Source organism: Penaeus chinensis, chromosome 9 (assembly GCF_019202785.1).
Source record: "Penaeus chinensis breed Huanghai No. 1 chromosome 9, ASM1920278v2, whole genome shotgun sequence".
NCBI classification, from domain to species: Eukaryota; Metazoa; Arthropoda; class Malacostraca; order Decapoda; family Penaeidae; genus Penaeus; species Penaeus chinensis.
In genome coordinates, this window is record NC_061827.1 from 35,585,275 (window position 1) to 35,603,229 (window position 17,955).

Here is a 17,955-nt window from a genome sequence, read left to right on the forward strand (position 1 = left end):
CTTCATCCACCCTCCAATTTCTCTGTTCCCATTCCTTCTAAATTCAAAGCAATTGCCGATATCCATCCTCCTCTTCCTCCTTTTCTCTCTCTGTTTTTCTCTTTTTTTCTTCTCTTTCCCTTTTTTCTCTCTCGATTTTTTCTTTCTCTGTTTTCTCTCTTTCTTTATTTTTCTCTGTGCTCATACTCTTCTCTTCCCTGTGTTTTTTCCCTCTTTCCCTTTCACTGCTCTCTCTCTCTCTCTCTCTCTCTCTCTCTCTCTCTCTCTCTCTCTCTCTCTCTCTCTCTCTCTCTCTCTCTCTCTCTCTCTCTCTCTCTCTCTCTCTGTGTGTGTGTGTGTGTGTTTCTTTCTCTCTCTCTCTCTCTCTTTCTCTGTGTTTCTTTTTCTCTCTCTCTTTCTCTGTGTTTCTTTCCCTCTTTTTTCTGTTTTTTTCTCTTCGTTTTTTCTTTCTTTTTCTGTTTGTTTTTTTCTTGTTCTCTTTGTTATTTCTGTTTATTTTTTTCGTTCTGTTTTCTCTCTTTGCTCTTTTTTTCCTGTTTTTCTCTCTTTCTATCTCTTTCTGTTTTCTCTATCTTCCTTTCCTTTTCTTTCTTTCTATCTCTCCTTCTTTCTCTTTTTCTCTCATTCTCTCTCATTATCTCTCCTTTTCTCCTTTTCTCCTTTTCTCCTTTTCTCCTTTTCTCCGTCTCTCTCTTTCCTCTCTCTCTGTCTCAGTTTCCTTTTTTTCTCTTCGTTTTCCCTTTTCTCTTTTTTTCTTTTATTTTCTTATTTCTCTTCTTTTTTTTTTTTGTTTTTCTTCTTTCTCTTATCAAGTTTTTCTCTCCCTCCCTCTCTTTCCTCTAATGGTAACAGGAGGAGGAGAATGGCAGTCACTTTGAGTGTAGAGGAAATTAGAAATTGGGAGGATGGATGAGAGAGACAGGTTATGATTGTAAAGTTTTGAATATCATCAAGAGTTCCTGAAAGGGCGTTTGTTGGGGAGGTCTGAAAGACAAAGCTCTTATGAGGGAGAGGAGGGGACAGACGTCTGAGGAACAGAGGAATGGTTAATGGTTACAAAGCAAAATAAATGTGCTTGATATCTAAAGTCACATAACACTATAGAAAGGTGTATTAGTGAAGAGGGTAAAGCGGGGAGTACGTTGATGATTATATGTGAAGTGGGTAGAGAGGTTGAGTAAATGGGTTAATGTAGGGATTAACAATATAAATCAAAGTTGCCAAATTAAAAAAATGTGGGGTTCTACAAGGGCGTCCTTGGGGTAAGGTAGGAATTAGCAAAAGGATTAAGGGGGGTTATGGTCGACTAAGTCAAAGGGTAGTTTCGGGAAAAATGTCAGGAGAGTGAGGATCCAGAGAAGGGTAGTGTTGTGACAAATGCGTGTCACATGTCACATGCAGATGAAGCAGGGGGATAGGATGTGCTGGGAGAAAGGGGTGTAGGGGGAACATGAGTAGGAGAAGGATGAAGATCGGCAGTCATTTTGAGTGTAGAGGGAGTGGGAGAACAGAGAATGGGAGATGGATGAGGTATATGCATGTTATCTTGGGGCATGATTAGACAGTTCTGAATGTCCTCGAGTTTCTGGGACAGACGTATGAGGGGAAGAGAAGAAGTAGATGTAGGAGATGCGGTAAATGGGGTGGAACGATTAGATCAGGTGGTGTCAAACACGCGGCACATTTGCTATTTCAGTCTTACAGTCGGTAGTTATACATTACTAATTAAGCCATTCCTTCGTCTTTTTAAGATTATCAGTTACACTTAGTTTGTTTTTATTATTGTGTTTTTGTGATGAATGAAATTGCCTCCTTCGTTTTTATTATTGTGTTTTTGTGATGAATGAAATTGCCTCCTTCGTTTTTACGTCAACCATATATGGCCGTTTCGTCGACTCATGATTACCTGGCCCGTACACTATATACTAAGGTGGGCCCCTGGAGTAAATGAGTTTGAGTCTCTGGGTTAGATTGTCTGGTGCGAGGAGGGGGGGGGGGGGCTAGGTACCGGGGAAGTAGATATTGGAGGGTCTAGATTTAGAATAGCAAAATAATTTAATTAAGAGAGGGATGGAGTAGAAGTGGAAGCGTAAGTAGGAGGACGAGATACTGGGAGAGACATGGAAACGTCGTGGGGAGAATGGAGAGGTAGAGCGAAGGATAGTACTGGAGTAGGTAGTAAGAGAAACCCTCGTCGATGTGCTTCCTGTCTGGCTTCAGATTCAAAGTCATGTTTGAATCTGAGGACTACTTCCTCAGATTCGAACTCGTCCGTATGGCAGCCTCTACAAATTACATTACGGAAGCCACCACAATTGACGCGTAGAGCAGTCTGGACGATCTGGTTAGGTTGGGCACACAGAGGGCAGAGGGCTGCAGAGCGAAGGAGCGTGGTAGGGTGGCCAAAACGCCAACATTTCTAACCCTGACAGGAGTGAGGTTGATACACAGGGAAAGACTCTCCAATATGAACTATGTGGGAGGTCTTGTCTACGAAATGTACTCTTTGCAATATTGAAGTATGACTTTCTTCGGCCTCTGGGGCGGAATAGTGTAGCACTGTATTGATACTGCATCATGGTCTACGTGACAGGCAGGAAGGTCGTTTTCAGTCTGATCAATCCGTGTCGTAGATTCGTCAATCAGGCGATTCCATTACAAGTATCAGGGAGGAGGGAGGCTGGGCAAGAATAGGTTTGCCAGTGAGGTCAGCTTGAGACTCAGATATAACTGACATGGCAGGAACGATCGGAGTGGAATGGCTGTGGAAGGAAACTGATTATTTGTTTTTGGAAACATTGTTGGAAAAGGAGGGTATTGTCAGTGTAGGGGTCTGTAGGGGAATCACAAAAATCGATCCCGCTTAGCTGGACTAAAAAGAGTATTCATAATACTTGTAGAGATGGAAGTAGTTGAAGTACGAGGGCGTGATGAAGAGGGTGGTGTGGAGTGATGTAATATTACTTGGCGGTGGACAATAAAGGATGAATATTAGTAATATGGGAGGAGGGGGTTGAAAATGTTGAAGACTGTAGAGGGTGTTGGGTGGGGTTGTAGTAGCAGTGTTCAGAGTTGTGATCAAATGAGAGCTAGAGGGCGGGGAACCAAACAAATCAGTGGGGATAGTTGATAAAAGAATCTTCAATGCCACTAATAAGACAATATAATCCTTACTGGCCAAGGTAAGCCTCCAATATGTGGGGAAGAGAAGTAGTTTGCCCCTCAGGGTCCCCATGAGGTGAAAGGCCTAGATAATTAAACAGGGGAATATCAAACCCATAACTTTTAGAAGCCATTCGAAACTGACCCAAAGCCTGCCTTTCATCATTTGAGCTGACGCCTGTGGCCCCCAACATTGGGCCTTAGTCTCCATCTCCTGAGCCACTCCACGACTACATCAGGCATGGGGTTGGTGGCAGGGTTATCTTGTACAAAAGATGAATTTGTTTTACACTGACTACTGTATTCTTATTACATTTCAGAGGTATAACAAAATTAATTTCTTATGATAAATGATCTTCAGTTGTAATTTTTTCGTTTCTTCTTCCATGCAAACTGTTTCATCATTACTCTCCAATAAAGTGTGAAAATGTTAAATTGTAACCTCTTTGTTGTATCCAGATTCTTGGGATGTTGGTATCTTATAAGGGTTTTTTGTGATAGCAAAACACAATGCAAGTACAAAAATTATTTTATTATCACGTATGACCACGTAGGGCATAATGCTTAAAAGAATACACCAAAATGTGGGCAGTTATGACAATGTTCCGTTGACAAATGCTCGGCGAGACATTTTTTAAGGCAATGAACATTCTTGCCTTTCAGTAATATTGCAACATATTAACAGTGAGTGTCGGTCCCGTATAGCAGCTAAATCTTAGGAAGTAATTCTGAAACGCCACTTCGAGCAAAGTAATAAAGCAGGTTTGTTTGTGGTTGTTGAATGATGGTTCAAAGTGTTGGCTAGTAATATGAGAGGTAGCACTTCCTCGCTACTGATGAGGTGTCTTCTAGGAACTCAGCCTAAATTCGTCACACTGTTCTGTGCCTTATTAGTAGGAGCTCTAAGATGGGAGACTGTTACTATTAATACAGTTATAATGTGGCAAGACCGCCTACTGAAATACTTCACAAGGATCAACTCACACTGGAGTAGGTCCTCTTGATCCTACTGCTTATCTTCTTGGTAGGTGCTGTGATACACAGTAACAATACCATTTATACTAACATCTACACCATCCAAATCTGATCTTGCCACAGTTATGAGAAAACAGTGGAACAGTCTTCATGCAAAACACACAAATACCCGCACTGTCGGGTAAAAAACATTAAGAGATGGATCATACCTGACCCATAAGAAAACACCTGACCTCAACATCTCGGTAAAAACGTACAAAAATTGCTCATACTCTTATACACATTTCAGTTGCCAATATTTCATAGCTGAAGATGCAACCTATACATCATCCATGAGGACTCCTATAAATAATCATGCATTTTCATTTTTTAAAATAAAACGGGCATAAAAATGGATGTTTAAAAATATGTTCTCCTTAAACTGATTCTTGAATTAGTCTGCAACTGCATTTTACAAAATTTCACTACATTTACAGATTGGAAAAAAAAAAAATAATAATAATAATAAAAAAACTTATCCTAGTAAATCATAATTTAATATACATAATCAGGAAGATTGAATGGCAGGCACAATAACTGTTACATTCACAACTCACTACAAAAAGAAAAAAAAAAATATATATACAGTCGACCAAAATTCGAGCTGCATCCTTGCCATTCAAGGTCTTTCACAACTTGATTTATGCAACAATCCTCACACTGCACTCACTCCCATACTACAATGCTGTACAAGTAATATCTACACGTATTTGTTGCATCCCCATCCTTAGGAAGCACATGCATGCAGCCACTCAAGGATGGGGAGTGACTTGGAGATCTTTCTGGACACTTCAGTTGTAATGTGAAACCATCAACCAAAGGGTAAAAATTGTCAAAGGGAGGGGAGGGGGGGGAGGGAGGGAGGAAGTTAGTTATGACAATGACAATCGTAATAATCAGACTAAGATTTAAGCAAAGTTGTCCAATAATCATAACAATATGAACTAGAATCAGAAGGAAAACCATACAAAAAAAATAATAATAGTGGGAGCAGCATCTCCACAGGTAAAATTAATATTATACATGTAATAATAGCAAATGGGATCACATTGTCTGAAGCTTCTGGCCATCAATATGCTCCTGTAGTCTGAGTAGTGATGGCACCCACAATTAGTGTTAACTTGGCTTGAGACGTTTCCACTCTTTATTCACACAGTTACATCACACCTTTGCTTATCCATACTTATTACAGGTGGAATACTGTTTTCGTGGCCTTTTCATTTGGTAAACCGTAAATGAAAAGTGTAAACAGTAAATGAAAAGTGTAAAAGGAAATCAAATAAGTAAAAAAGGAGCACTTTACCACATAACATAACCTTTTTGTTACAATAAACAAATTCAACAGTGTGTGGCATCCAACACAAAGTATATTACAAATGGCATCAAGACAGTGCCATTATATTTCCATGAGTAACATAATACTTTTTTTTAAAGACAAACCTCACTCTTTGTTTCATTTTAAAAAGAAAAAAAATTCACAAGATAAAAACAATAAATATATAAAAATGGATGAATATATTACAAATTCTTTTTGAGCATTATTTCCCTAATATACCCTAGTGTGAAAGGAGGTTGCTTATAGTGTGATTGTTAACAAGAAATGATCCTAAATCATGATATCAACAACATGGAAAAAAGAAGCTAACATGGATAAATAAATAGAGAAAAGTTATAAATTAAGAAAATCATAACTGTAATCATGTTAACAATAATGAATAATGTTCACTCAGTTTTATGAAAAAAAGTATATATTACAAAACAAGACACCATAAGGGTAATGGAGCATATCAAAAAACTTCTGGACTGATCATATACCTTGCTTGAGCTTGTAGGTTGTACACACTACAAATATCAACAAACAAAAATACAATAAGCAGCATGATAGAACCAGCTGCAACAATGAAAATCATGTGAGGTAGTCAGTGTATATCATGGCTAAACTCAACATCCTTGTTCTGTTTCTTGTGTTTTGTTTTCCTTTCTTTTTCTCTCTCTCGTTCTTTCTAATATTTTCATTTCTTTTCAAGTTCTTTTTAAATTCATCATAAAAGAGAAAATTGCTATCCATATTTTCCTCTTTTTTTTCCCACAAATTAGGAAAGGGAAATGAAGCAATCCCCTTTTTCTTTTCTTTCTTTCACTCTTTCTCTCAGTCCTCGTTTTTTTTCTAAGCTGAGTGAACTGTAACTACTAGAAAACCATACAACATACAGGATACTTTTTTTGTCAGTTATTCTTTTGTTTTTCACAATCTATATGTATACACATTACCATGTAAGTCTAAATACTTCCCTCATATTGGAATAATCAAGCTGGACTACAGAGAAGAACACCATGATCACACATACACAATAAAAAAAAAGTAATGCTTCCCACGGCACTCTAGGAAACAGTTTCTCTGTTGACCGTGTGCAGTCTTGTCATCTTGTTCCAACCTCTGACATAGTTTAGGTAAAAGACCAATCGAGAGCTGCAATTCTATAAAAGTGTGAGCACCTTTAGAAGTGATTACCCTTATACAGCTTCTACTCGCAGTGCATGAGTCGTTGAGCAGACAGCTTGAAGAACCATCTCGCTGTACCTTCTCACAATTATTTCCAGAATTATCACAGTCTTCCTAAATCCTGGCCTGGTGGTGTTACAGTGATCTTCCTGATTCACACCAAAAAAAATTCAAGTAAAAAATAATAATAATAATTTCTTTCCTGAATATCTTAATACCAAATTTAAATTACATTGCACATAAAATTCACTTGAAGTCTTGACATGCACCATTTTTTAAAATGGTGAAACTTCAAAAATCCTTTAACAAAAGGGATATATTTTTAAAAATGTTAAAACACTGAGGACAGAAAGGAATACTTTTCATCCACATCAAACATAGTTAACAGTTCAAATCACCAGCTAAATTTATCTAAGAAAAGGAAAAAAAAAGTATAAATAAAACTGATCAAAATAAAAATGCATTGGCTGATGATTGTAAAACAAGGCAAAACTAAAAGCACTTGTGTACACTGTAATTCCTGAGAGCAAGGGTTGAGAGTCTGAGCCAGATTCCTAAGCATTAATTAAGAGCCAGAGAAGAGAGGCAAAAGACTGCCCTACATTTAAAATTTTTAGAAAAAATTTTTCCTATGATATAAAGAAATCTCTTCAATACAGAATTTTTCTTTTCTTCTGGCTAATAAGTGATGCATAGAAATGAAACCCTGGTACTACAAGAGACCATCTGACAAGACATTATCTGAATATACAAAAAGTCTGCACTAATGTTATCACAAATCCAACCCCTCTTACATAACACTACTAATTTATTTCTTTTTTTTTTTTTTTTTACTGTAAACTGAAATCATTTCATAAAACAAAATTAATCAAGAAGATATTCATAGTCATCCAGATTGATATTATACTATACTTATGGGTACAATTTTTTTTTTCTTTCTTTTTCATCATCTTTCAGGTGAGGGTAATTCCGTATTGATCACATTAAGCAGAATCTTCACATATAATCGTCAACCTTGTAGGCTTCAGCTACCTTCCACATGTCAGCAGCAGCCTCACAATAAGGAGCCCGGGCAAAAAAGAGATCATGGTGCGTTGAGCGTCGAGGGTGTCCAAGTTATGCTGGATCATTTCTCAATCGATAAGACCTTTGGGAAAATCTTCGTCCTTGTCACTTGCTCATCATCCACAACACAGGGGGATGCTTCCACTCTAGTACCCAGCAGTCAATACATGCATATGGTAGGGGGACGAGGCCATATCACACACACACATTACCCTTAGTGTACATGGCAGTGATTTGTCTGACTAAGGAACTGGCACATGAAGCCTCAAACATTTCTCATGTGAGCCTTTTTTTCTTTTTCTTTTCTCTTTCTGTTCAACAGTCATGTATATCAATTCATTGAGACTTATCATTATTTCACTGCTTCTGCAATATACTCTCATAATCCTGGGTACATCTTCACAGAGTCAGTCGTACTTTAAACTTACAATCGCCTTTAAACAGTCAATTCACTGACCTCGTCATTTTTCTTATCTTTCCCTCTCTTTTTTTTATTTTTTTATTTTTTATTTTTTTTTTGCTAGTGAGCCCTTTCATGAAATCAGATTCTATGGAAAAAGGTGAATGTATGATATGAAAGTTTTAAATCAATGATTAAAAAAAGAAAAAATAAAGAATGATCCCATCCTACAAATTGTAAAGACTTGGACCATGTGTTGATATCCAATTGCAATGGTAAATGCCTACACTCTGATTTACGATTGTCAGCATACTTGAAATAATTTCAGGTCAAATGCAAGGAATCAGACTTTACCACCTTACTATGGACCAGTCCCAATAGTTTATGAATCTTGAGCTCTCTCTCTCTCACTTTCACACAAGTGTACTTAGATTCACACAACCTGCGTCTCTGTATGCTCTTTCACAGGCATGTTTAGGGGCACTAAGTTCTTTGACGCTAGTGTTTGGCGTCCTGTCAATCCCACTGGTGTGGGGAAGGCGGGAGCTCTGAAGGATGAGCAACTGTCGAGCTGAAAGATAAAATAAAAACATCTTAATAATCTGACCATTTTTATGAAATGATATTGAATATTACATCATAGTTTACATTATTTTTCTTTTCATACTACTATTTTCAGCAACTTTCACTTTAAAAATCAAGAGTATACCAGGACAAATCACATTCACAAGGGAAATTAGAAAACAATTTAATTATTGTTGAATATGTATCACCTGGCATTCCTTAAAATAAATTCTGTCAGTAACTTCTATTCCTTCTCGCATGCAGTTTAGACTATATAAAATAAAAAATCAAGTATATACAGCAGAAGTAAAGAAAGTGGAAAGTACAATTATCTCAAAAGTTTTACTACAAGAAACTGCAAATGAGCAAATTACAGAAAGGAAAGCCTGGCTCCTTATTATGTAATCAGTTCTTAATCAACCACATACAAATGGCCCAACCAATCAACCCATAAACAAATTTACTTGAACCTAAATCAATGATTCTCCATGGAGCTGTGTTTCACTCTAGTGATGTAATTAAACAAGCAATCATTTGCATACTTTTATTTACATATGACAAGATGTTACATATAAAAAATACCCATCATTCAAGGATGACGTGAAGAGCACTAGGTTTCCAGAGAAAAGTCTGCTACTTGGTAAAAACAGATTTCCTTTACAAAACATGAATTATGACTAGAGGATAGAAACACTGGGAAATCAGAAATCCCACTGGTAGCAATGCAAGCAATCACTGTTCAATTGTTATCCTTATCATTAACATAATGTCAAATGTAACTGATATTGTGATCAATTTTGAGTTAGTGTATTCTTAAGTTCAAGAAGATAAAAAAAGGAATAATTTTCATACAGATTGTTAGTCCATATATTACAAGAAAAAAAGTTAGACGATTCAACACATCAAATATCATTTGGTGATATAACCACAAGAGGAAATTATAATAATCAACTTTTGAAGTGTAATGGGCTGAGTTAATGCAAGATGACCATGGTATATACTACAGAATGATCATTCAGAATACTGAAAATTGGCCAATGAGCAAAACAGTTGCACAATTACTACTTCAAAACAAGTTAGTCTACCGATTTATATTTCATTCTGATAAAGTTTAAGGAATTGCAAACAAGAAAAAATTATTTATGCATATAACCTTATTCTAAATTAGAACAAGAGTTCCTCACTTCTCTTGAAATAATATGGGAAACATTACATACATTTGCCCTATTTTTTTTCATTTGTTTTAGCTACAATATATTGAATTTCCTCTTCACTTTCCAGAAAGATATATAATCTCATCAAATAAGAATATTCTTAGATTTTGAAATAATGCAAGAAAAATGTTTTTACACCCCTGACAAAAAGAATGAAAAAAAATGTATTGATAATTTATTGATAATATGAGGGTATGTACATCTAAAGATGTTCTCAGACCCATTGCCTACCAATGCATCAGTTCAATGTTTTGTTAAATCTAAACTTTCATCTACAACATAAGCATCACTAGATTCATATTAATGCACTCTACATCATGGTTTTAGTGCATTAATGTGAACATATCAGTGCTGGAGTTATAGATGAAAATCCAAATTAACAAACCATTTACTAAACGCATTCTTAGGCAGTTGGGCTGAAAACACCTTTGGATGAGCATATCTTCATACGCTTAAAGCAAAATATATCCAACATGCACATCTTCATCATTTTTTCCCACTAATATATATATATGCAGTGATGGACAATATCTGCTTTTCTTTTTTTTATTTTTTTTAGAAAAAAATAAATAAATAAAATAAAAAAATATTAATAATAATAACTCTCATCATATGTCATACAAATATATATGCACAGAGGTGATTAACACCAACTAATTTATTTTCTTCAAATAAACTAAACAAAGAAATCAGTCATTAAAATTAAGTCCACACAAACATCTTTGACAATGAAAAAATGAAAGTAACTCAAATTTTCATTTTGCAGTATTTTTTCCTTCATTTTTTATATACCTTTACAGCATAATCAGCCCATGTAAAAAAATAATAAAACAATGTGAAACAATATTCCCGGCACTCGGAGTTTGGAAATTCAAAATATAATTACAGTAATCTTAAAATAAAATCACATTATACTTCCTTCTTCAAACATTTATTACTCTTTTCGATAATAACAGAAAAATTATGGATTTCTTTTGTGTGTGATGTCTAATCAATTTATTTTGTAGATTTCTTTGTGTCTGCTCTTCAGATATCCACCATCTGTCAGTCAGTCCATGAATTAATCCCATATTAACCATCAACCAATTCATTTATCAGTCATTCACCTGATCTATCAATAAACCTACTAAATCAATATCAGTCAATCAAACAAATCCCTCTATTGATAAGTCAGTCAGTCAGTCAGTCAGTCAGTCAATCAAATCAACCTGTCAATTAATAAATCAATAAATCAATCAACCAACCAGTAATCAAATTCATGAAATCAATAAAAGAAATCAATAAATCAATGCGCAGTTGTCCCAGTCATCATGCATAAATTTGTGAGTGTGAAGTAATGTGTGATTCTCACTTCCTATTAACAATATTCAAAAAGAAAGCATAAGTGCGTGAGTGCATGTGAGCCTGTGTGGGATTTGTGTTGTATGTGTGCCTATGACTCCAGACTAAGTGCATAATAAGCAAGTGTGCACACACACACATACAGACATACATATGTAAATAATTAATAAGAATGAGACATTTTTTTTCCACAAGATATTTACTGTGGTATTACAAGTTTTTTTCTTTTCTTTTCTTTTCTTGTTGTTATTTTTTTTTTTTTTTTGGGGGGGGGTACCACAGTAAGTATAACAGAGCAACCATCTTCTATGTCATCCTTACGTTAGGCTGCTTTGCTTCTAACATCTTTTCTTTGCATCTACTCCCTATAATTCCCTCCTTACAAACATCAACTGTTCAAAGAATATCAATTATCTTAACAATAAAAGAATTTTAAAAATCATCTATACCTAGAAAAAACATTCTCCTCTATCATCACCATATTAATTTCTCTTTTTTCTTTTCCGTCAGTAACTCCACATGCAACCTTTATAAACTTCTACAAGACTAAACCACTGCCAAGAGTTAACCCTATACCTGAAGACTTTACACATACAAAACTTGATAGATACACAGCATCTAGCTGAGACAGGCAATTCTACTACAGGAAAGAATGAATGCAACTGAAGTCTCAAACTACTTTTTGAGTTCATGGAGCTCATGCCTAAGAGAAAATCTACTCAGAGGGAAGTGTCCTAAATATATATCTCATAATGAGAGACAAGCTCAAGCTAACCTGGCAAAGCTCTTGTAAGCAGCAGACATGGGGTTGATACATAGAGGTACACGGTCGCGCGCCAGGTGGCTCAGGATGAACTTGTGCAACCGATCCTTCACCTGTGACATGGAGTGTAGCTGCAACAGAGGGACACTATTAGTAAAGCAGTTCTCGTGATTTCCAATTTTAGCAATTTTGGTTTCACTGTACTTTTTGCATCTATTTTTGTAATATTTGTGATCAAATTTTGGATGCAAAACAGCTACCAATTATAAATAATCTTCAATAGTCAATAATTTACTATGTAATAATATAGTCCCTTCAGAGTCAAGGAACTGATCATGATTTCTAAAGATTTCTTTCTCTGGAGAAATCATCTCACAATATAAAGCTCTAACACCAACCTCATTTTCCCAAGTATCATCAAATGCATGTGGTGCTGTTGGTTCAAAGTCATGTGTATACTGTCGGCCCCCACAGTTTGTGGAAGCACAGCAAGTACACATGCAAGAATGATACCGTAGTCGACCTTCATCTAGGTAAGGGTGTGCAAGAGCTTCAGTCACACTCAATCGTTTATCCTGCAAAACAGATGAAGCCATTGTTAAATAAATCCACATAAAATTACAAATATCAAATATTCATTATCATTTTTTTGATAATTTATTTCAAAAGAAAATATTGGCAAGATCCTTTGTCGAAATAACCCTACATTTTTTTATACAATGATAATGAAGAACACCCAAAAACAATTCACTTTTCTTTGCATTTTGCCATCAAAACTAATCAGTAAGCAAATTCACACCATACAATAAGAAAATCACAAAAGCAAACTATCTGCAACAGAAAATGATCAATGCTCCAATTAATTAAAGATTTCTGACTACTTCACTGAACAACCCCATGAAAATTACCGGGTCAAAGGCAAGCATCTGTGTGAGTAAGTGGACGGCCTCGTGGGTTGCGTGGGAAGAGAGGGTGTAGAGGGCTGGGAGGGCGGGTGGCTTTGAGGGTCGGCGTAGCATGTGGGTCACAGCCCCTTCACAAGCGTATCTCATGTCTTCTAGGTTTGGTGTTCCCAATAGATCTGTTATTCGCTCAAGCTGGAAAAAAAGAGGTTGATTAACACCAATTCCTTATCCATTATTACACTGAATCTCTTTCAAAAGTCCGAAATACCACTAATATTTATTAAAACCCTATGGAATTTACCTGCTGTACAGGACTCTGGGCTTGGAAGAGAATACGACGCCCCAAAAGCTCGCCAAAAATGCAGCCAACAGACCACACATCTACTGCTTGGGTGTAATGGCGGGCCCCCATCAGCAACTCTGGGGCTCTGTAGTACTGTGTGACTACCTCCTGTGTCATGTGCTTATTTTCATCAGGTTCTTCAACACGGGCCAGACCAAAATCACAGATCTGGAAAAGATTCATGTCATCAGTTCTGGGATGTATGCAGGATTCAGTTATATCAAGAGTAGTTATTCAATCTTTTAATATAAAGAGAGGTTATTCTATCTTATAGCTGTAAATTTATATAGGTCAGTAGATGAAAACTTAAATTCTAACATGTTCATTCTCAGTATACCTTTAGTCAGTCAGTCAGTATATGCACAAAAAAATGCATATTATCTTCAATTAACTCATAAAAGCAAAAAATATGCTCACTTACAGGTTGATTACATACATATTTTCATATTTATATATATTTATATATATATATATTTATATAGAGAGAGAGGGGGGGGGGAGAGAAGGGGAGAGAGAGAGAGAGAAAGAGAGAGAGAGAGAGAGAGAGAGAGAGAGAGAGAGAGAGAGAGAGAGAGAGAGAGAGAGAGAGAGAGAGAGAGAGAGAGAGAGAGAGAGAGAGAGAGAGAGAGAGAGAAAAGGAGAGAGAGAGAGAGAGAGAGAAAAGGAGAGAGAGAAAAGGAGAGAGAGGGAGAGAGAGAAAAGGAGAGAGAGAGAGAGAGAGAGAAAAGGAGAGAGAGAGAGAGAGAGAGAGAGAGAGAGAGAGAGAGAGAGAGAGAGAGAGAGAGAGAGAGAGAGAGAGAGAGAGAGAGAGAGAGAGAAAAGGAGAGAGAGAAAAGGAGAGAGAGAAAAGGGGAGAGAGAGAGAGAGAGAGAGAGAGAGAGAGAGAGAGAGAGAGAGAGAGAGAGAGAGAGAGAGAGAGAGAGAGAGAGAGAGAGAGAGAGAGAGGGGGGGGGGGGAGAAGGAGAGAGAGGGAGAGAAGGAGAGAGAGAGAGAGAGAAAGAGAAAGCAGAGAGAGAGAGAGAGAGAGAGAGAGAGAGAGAGAGAGAGAGAGAGAGTGAGAGAGTGAGAGAGAGAGAGAGAGAGAGAGAGAGAGAGAGAGAGAGAGAGAGAGAGAGAGAGAGAGAAAGAGAAAGAGAAAGAGAAAGAGAAAGAGAGAGAGAGAGAGAGAGAGAGAGAGAGAGAGAGAGAGAGAGAGAGAGAGAGAGAGAGAGAGAGAGAGAGAGGGAGAGAGAGAAAAGGAGAGAGAGAGAGAGATGGAGAGAGAGAGAGAGAGAGAAGGAGAGAGAGATTGAGAGAAGGAGAGAGAGAGAGAGAGAGAGAAGGAGAGAGAGAGAGAGAGAAGGAGAGAGAGAAAGAGAGAGAGAGAAGGAGAGAGAGAGAGAAGGAGAGAGAGAGAGAGAGAGAGAGAGAGAGAGAGAGAGAGAGAGAGAGAGAGAGAGAGAGAGAGAGAGAGAGAGAGAGAGAGAGAGAGAGAGAGAGGGGCGGCACACGCGCCATCGCCTCCCCTCTTCCCGCCTCACCTTTAAAACGCAGTTGGAATTGACGAGGAGGTTGCCGGGCTTGATGTCTCGGTGGATAATCCTCGCGGAGTGGAGGTACTTCAGACCTGCAAGTGGCGGAACACGGCTTAGGTGATAGAAATGGAGCTAAGAAATGGATGCACAAAATTGATTTCATTAAATAAAGTACGCCACGCACTGAGACAGAAAGAAAGACAGACAGATACTGACGGGGACATGGACACAGATGCAGACACAGAAACAGACACAGACACAGACACAGACACAGACACAGACACACAGACACACAGACACACAGACACACACACACACACACAGTGAGAGAGAGAGAGAGAGAGAGAGAGAGAGAGAGAGAGAGAGAGAGAGAGAGAGACCATCACAACAATAAAACAAGCCGTGGATAAAACGCATCAGAAAGGTGGGGAGTGGGGGGTGGGGGGGAGGCCAAAGTTGGCCATCACCGCCGCTGCATCCTCGCCCTGCCTTCCCTTCTTTCTCCCCATCTCTCCCTTCCCGTTTCCTCCCTCTCTCCCCTATCTGTTCCTCCTCCCCTTTCCCCTACCCCCTCCTGTCCCCTTCTTCCCTTCCCTCTATAACCTCCCTTTTCCCCAACCCCTCTCTCCTGGTCGACAATTACACCCCCCCCCCCTTCCAACATGTTAGCAACAAGCGTGCGACCCGCGGAAGGTCCAAACAGCGTCGCTTGCCCCTCCCTTGGAGAATTCCGGCAGTCCGCTTCCCGCACGCCCTCGCACACTTCCGCAACCGGAGGACTTCGAGGGAAGGGCGAGGACGAGGGCTCCCCCGCGCGGAGGACACGGGAGGCTGAGGGATGCAACTCGCTGGGCAGACTCCTCTCCCGACGCGCCGCCTCCTCGCCCTGCTCTCCTTAGAGTTTGCGGAGCATCTGCGACAGCAAGTAACCATCGCGCGTTCATGAGGGTTCAAGAGTGAATCAGTGAAGGAGGTCGTCCTTTCCGGGTCTCTGGAATGATAGACACGCCTTCGTCCTTTCCTCCTCTTCTTACATTTTCTTTCATTTTCTTTCATTTTCTTTCATTTTCTTTCATTTTTCTTTCATTTTTCTTTCTCCCTTCCTTCTTTCTTTCTTTCTTTCTTTTTCTCTCTCTCTCTCTTTCTTTCTTTCTTTCTTTCTTTCTTTCTTTCTTTCTTTCTTTCTTTCTTTCTTTCTTTCTTTCTTTCTTTCTTTCTTTCTTTCTTTCTTTCTTTCTTTCTTTCTTTCTTTCTTTCTTTCTTTCTTTCTTTCTTTCTTTCTTTCTTCTTCCTTCCTTCCTTCCTTCCTTCCTTCCTTCCTTCCTTCCTTCCTTCCTTCCTTCCTTCCTTCCCCAACCCCTTCTTTCATTGATTACTCCTACCCTCCCTCGCTTCTTTCCTCGTTTCCTTCCTTCCTTCATTGATTCCTTCATTCATTCCTCCTTTCCTTCCTTCCCTCCACGTCCCGGCCCGCCCACGAGCTCTATCACCTGCGATTCCGTGAACGCGGGGGAGACACTGTGGCCTCACCTGAGCGTTAAGTACAAACGCACAGATCAATGTTTGCCCTCGGGTGCGGGCGCCATAGTTCTGCCTCCGCACCCTGGCAACAGCTTCGCCGCCTTCGCCGCCGACCAATCACTTCGCTGTCTTCCCGCGGGAGAACGACTCTCTCTCTCTCTCTCTCTCTCTCTCTCTCTCTCTCTCTCTCTCTCTCTCTCTCTCTCTCTCTCTCTCTCTCTCTCTCTCTCTCTCTCTCTCTCTCCTTTCTTTTTCTCCTCTTTTTCTCCTCTTTTTCTCAATCCCTTTTTTCCTTTTCCCTCTTTTCCTCTTCTTCTTTATCTTCCATTTTCTTCTAATTCGTTCTATCCTTCTTTCTCTTTCTCTTCATTTCTCCTTTCTTCCTTTTTTCTCCCTCCCTCTGTTCCTCTCCATTTCCATATTCATCTTCATCCCCACCTCCACCTCCAACCTCCACCTCCAACCTCCACCTCCAACCTCCACCTCCAACCTCCACCTCCAACCTCCACCTCCAACCTCCACCTCCAACCTCCACCTCCCCTTCCACCACCTCCAACCTCCACCTCCAACCACCACCTCCAACCTCCACCTCCAACCTCCACCTCTAACCTCCACCTCTAACCTCCACCTCTAACCTCCACCTCCAACCTCCACCTCCAACCTCCACCTCCAACCTCCACCTCCAACCTCCACCTCCAACTCCACTCCAACCTCCACCTCCAACCTCCACTCCAACCTCCACTCCAACCTCCACTCCAACCTCCACCTCCCTTCCACCACTCCCAACCTCCACCTCCAACCTCCACCTCCAACTCCACCTCCAACCTCACCTCCAACCTCCACCTCTAACCTCCACCTCTAACTCCACCTCCAACCTCCACCTCCAACCTCCACCTCCAACCTCCACCTCCAACCTCCACTCCAACCTCCACCTCCAACCTCCACCTCCACCTCCACCTCTACCTCCAACCTCCACCTCTACCTCCAACCTCCACCTCCAACCTCCAACCTCCCATTTCCCTCCAACCTCCAACCTCCAACCTCCAACCTCGAACCTCGAACCTCGAACCTCCAACCTCGAACCTCCAACCTCGAACCTCCAACCTCCAACCTCGAACCTCGAACCTCGAACCTCGAACCTCGAACCTCGAACCTCGAACCTCGAACCTCCAACCTCGAACCTCGAACCTCGAACCTCGAACCTCGAACCTCGAACCTCGAACCTCGAACCTCGAACCTCGAACCTCGAACCTCGAACCTCGAACCTCGAACCTCGAACCTCGAACCTCGAACCTCGAACCTCGAACCTCGAACCTCGAACCTCGAACCTCGAACCTCGAACCTCGAACCTCGAACCTCGAACCTCGAACCTCGAACCTCGAACCTCGAACCTCGAACCTCGAACCTCGAACCTCGAACCTCGAACCTCCAACCTCGAACCTCGAACCTCGAACCTCGAACCTCGAACCTCGAACCTCCAACCTCGAACCTCGAACCTCGAACCTCGAACCTCGAACCTCGAACCTCGAACCTCGAACCTCCAACCTCGAACCTCGAACCTCGAACCTCGAACCTCGAACCTCGAACCTCGAACCTCGAACCTCGAACCTCGAACCTCCAACCTCGAACCTCGAACCTCGAACCTC

General features: G+C 39.9%; 1 protein-coding gene across 1 annotated transcript in view; it reads right to left on the bottom strand.

Annotated features, from left to right (window-relative positions):
- Positions 1 to 3,675: 3,675 nt before the first annotated feature.
- LOC125029021 (serine/threonine-protein kinase NLK2-like) overlaps positions 3,676 to 17,955 on the bottom strand; it is a 187,230-nt gene continuing 172,950 nt past the window's right edge. The window contains exons 5-10 of the mRNA XM_047618738.1: positions 14,795 to 14,880; positions 13,233 to 13,442; positions 12,935 to 13,123; positions 12,425 to 12,601; positions 12,039 to 12,157; positions 3,676 to 8,715 (exon numbers count right to left, since the gene is read on the bottom strand). Coding sequence (XP_047474694.1) covers positions 8,661 to 8,715; positions 12,039 to 12,157; positions 12,425 to 12,601; positions 12,935 to 13,123; positions 13,233 to 13,442; positions 14,795 to 14,880 — 836 coding nt within the window. The 3' untranslated portion in view covers positions 3,676 to 8,660. The remainder of the gene's footprint in view (positions 8,716 to 12,038; positions 12,158 to 12,424; positions 12,602 to 12,934; positions 13,124 to 13,232; positions 13,443 to 14,794; positions 14,881 to 17,955) is intronic.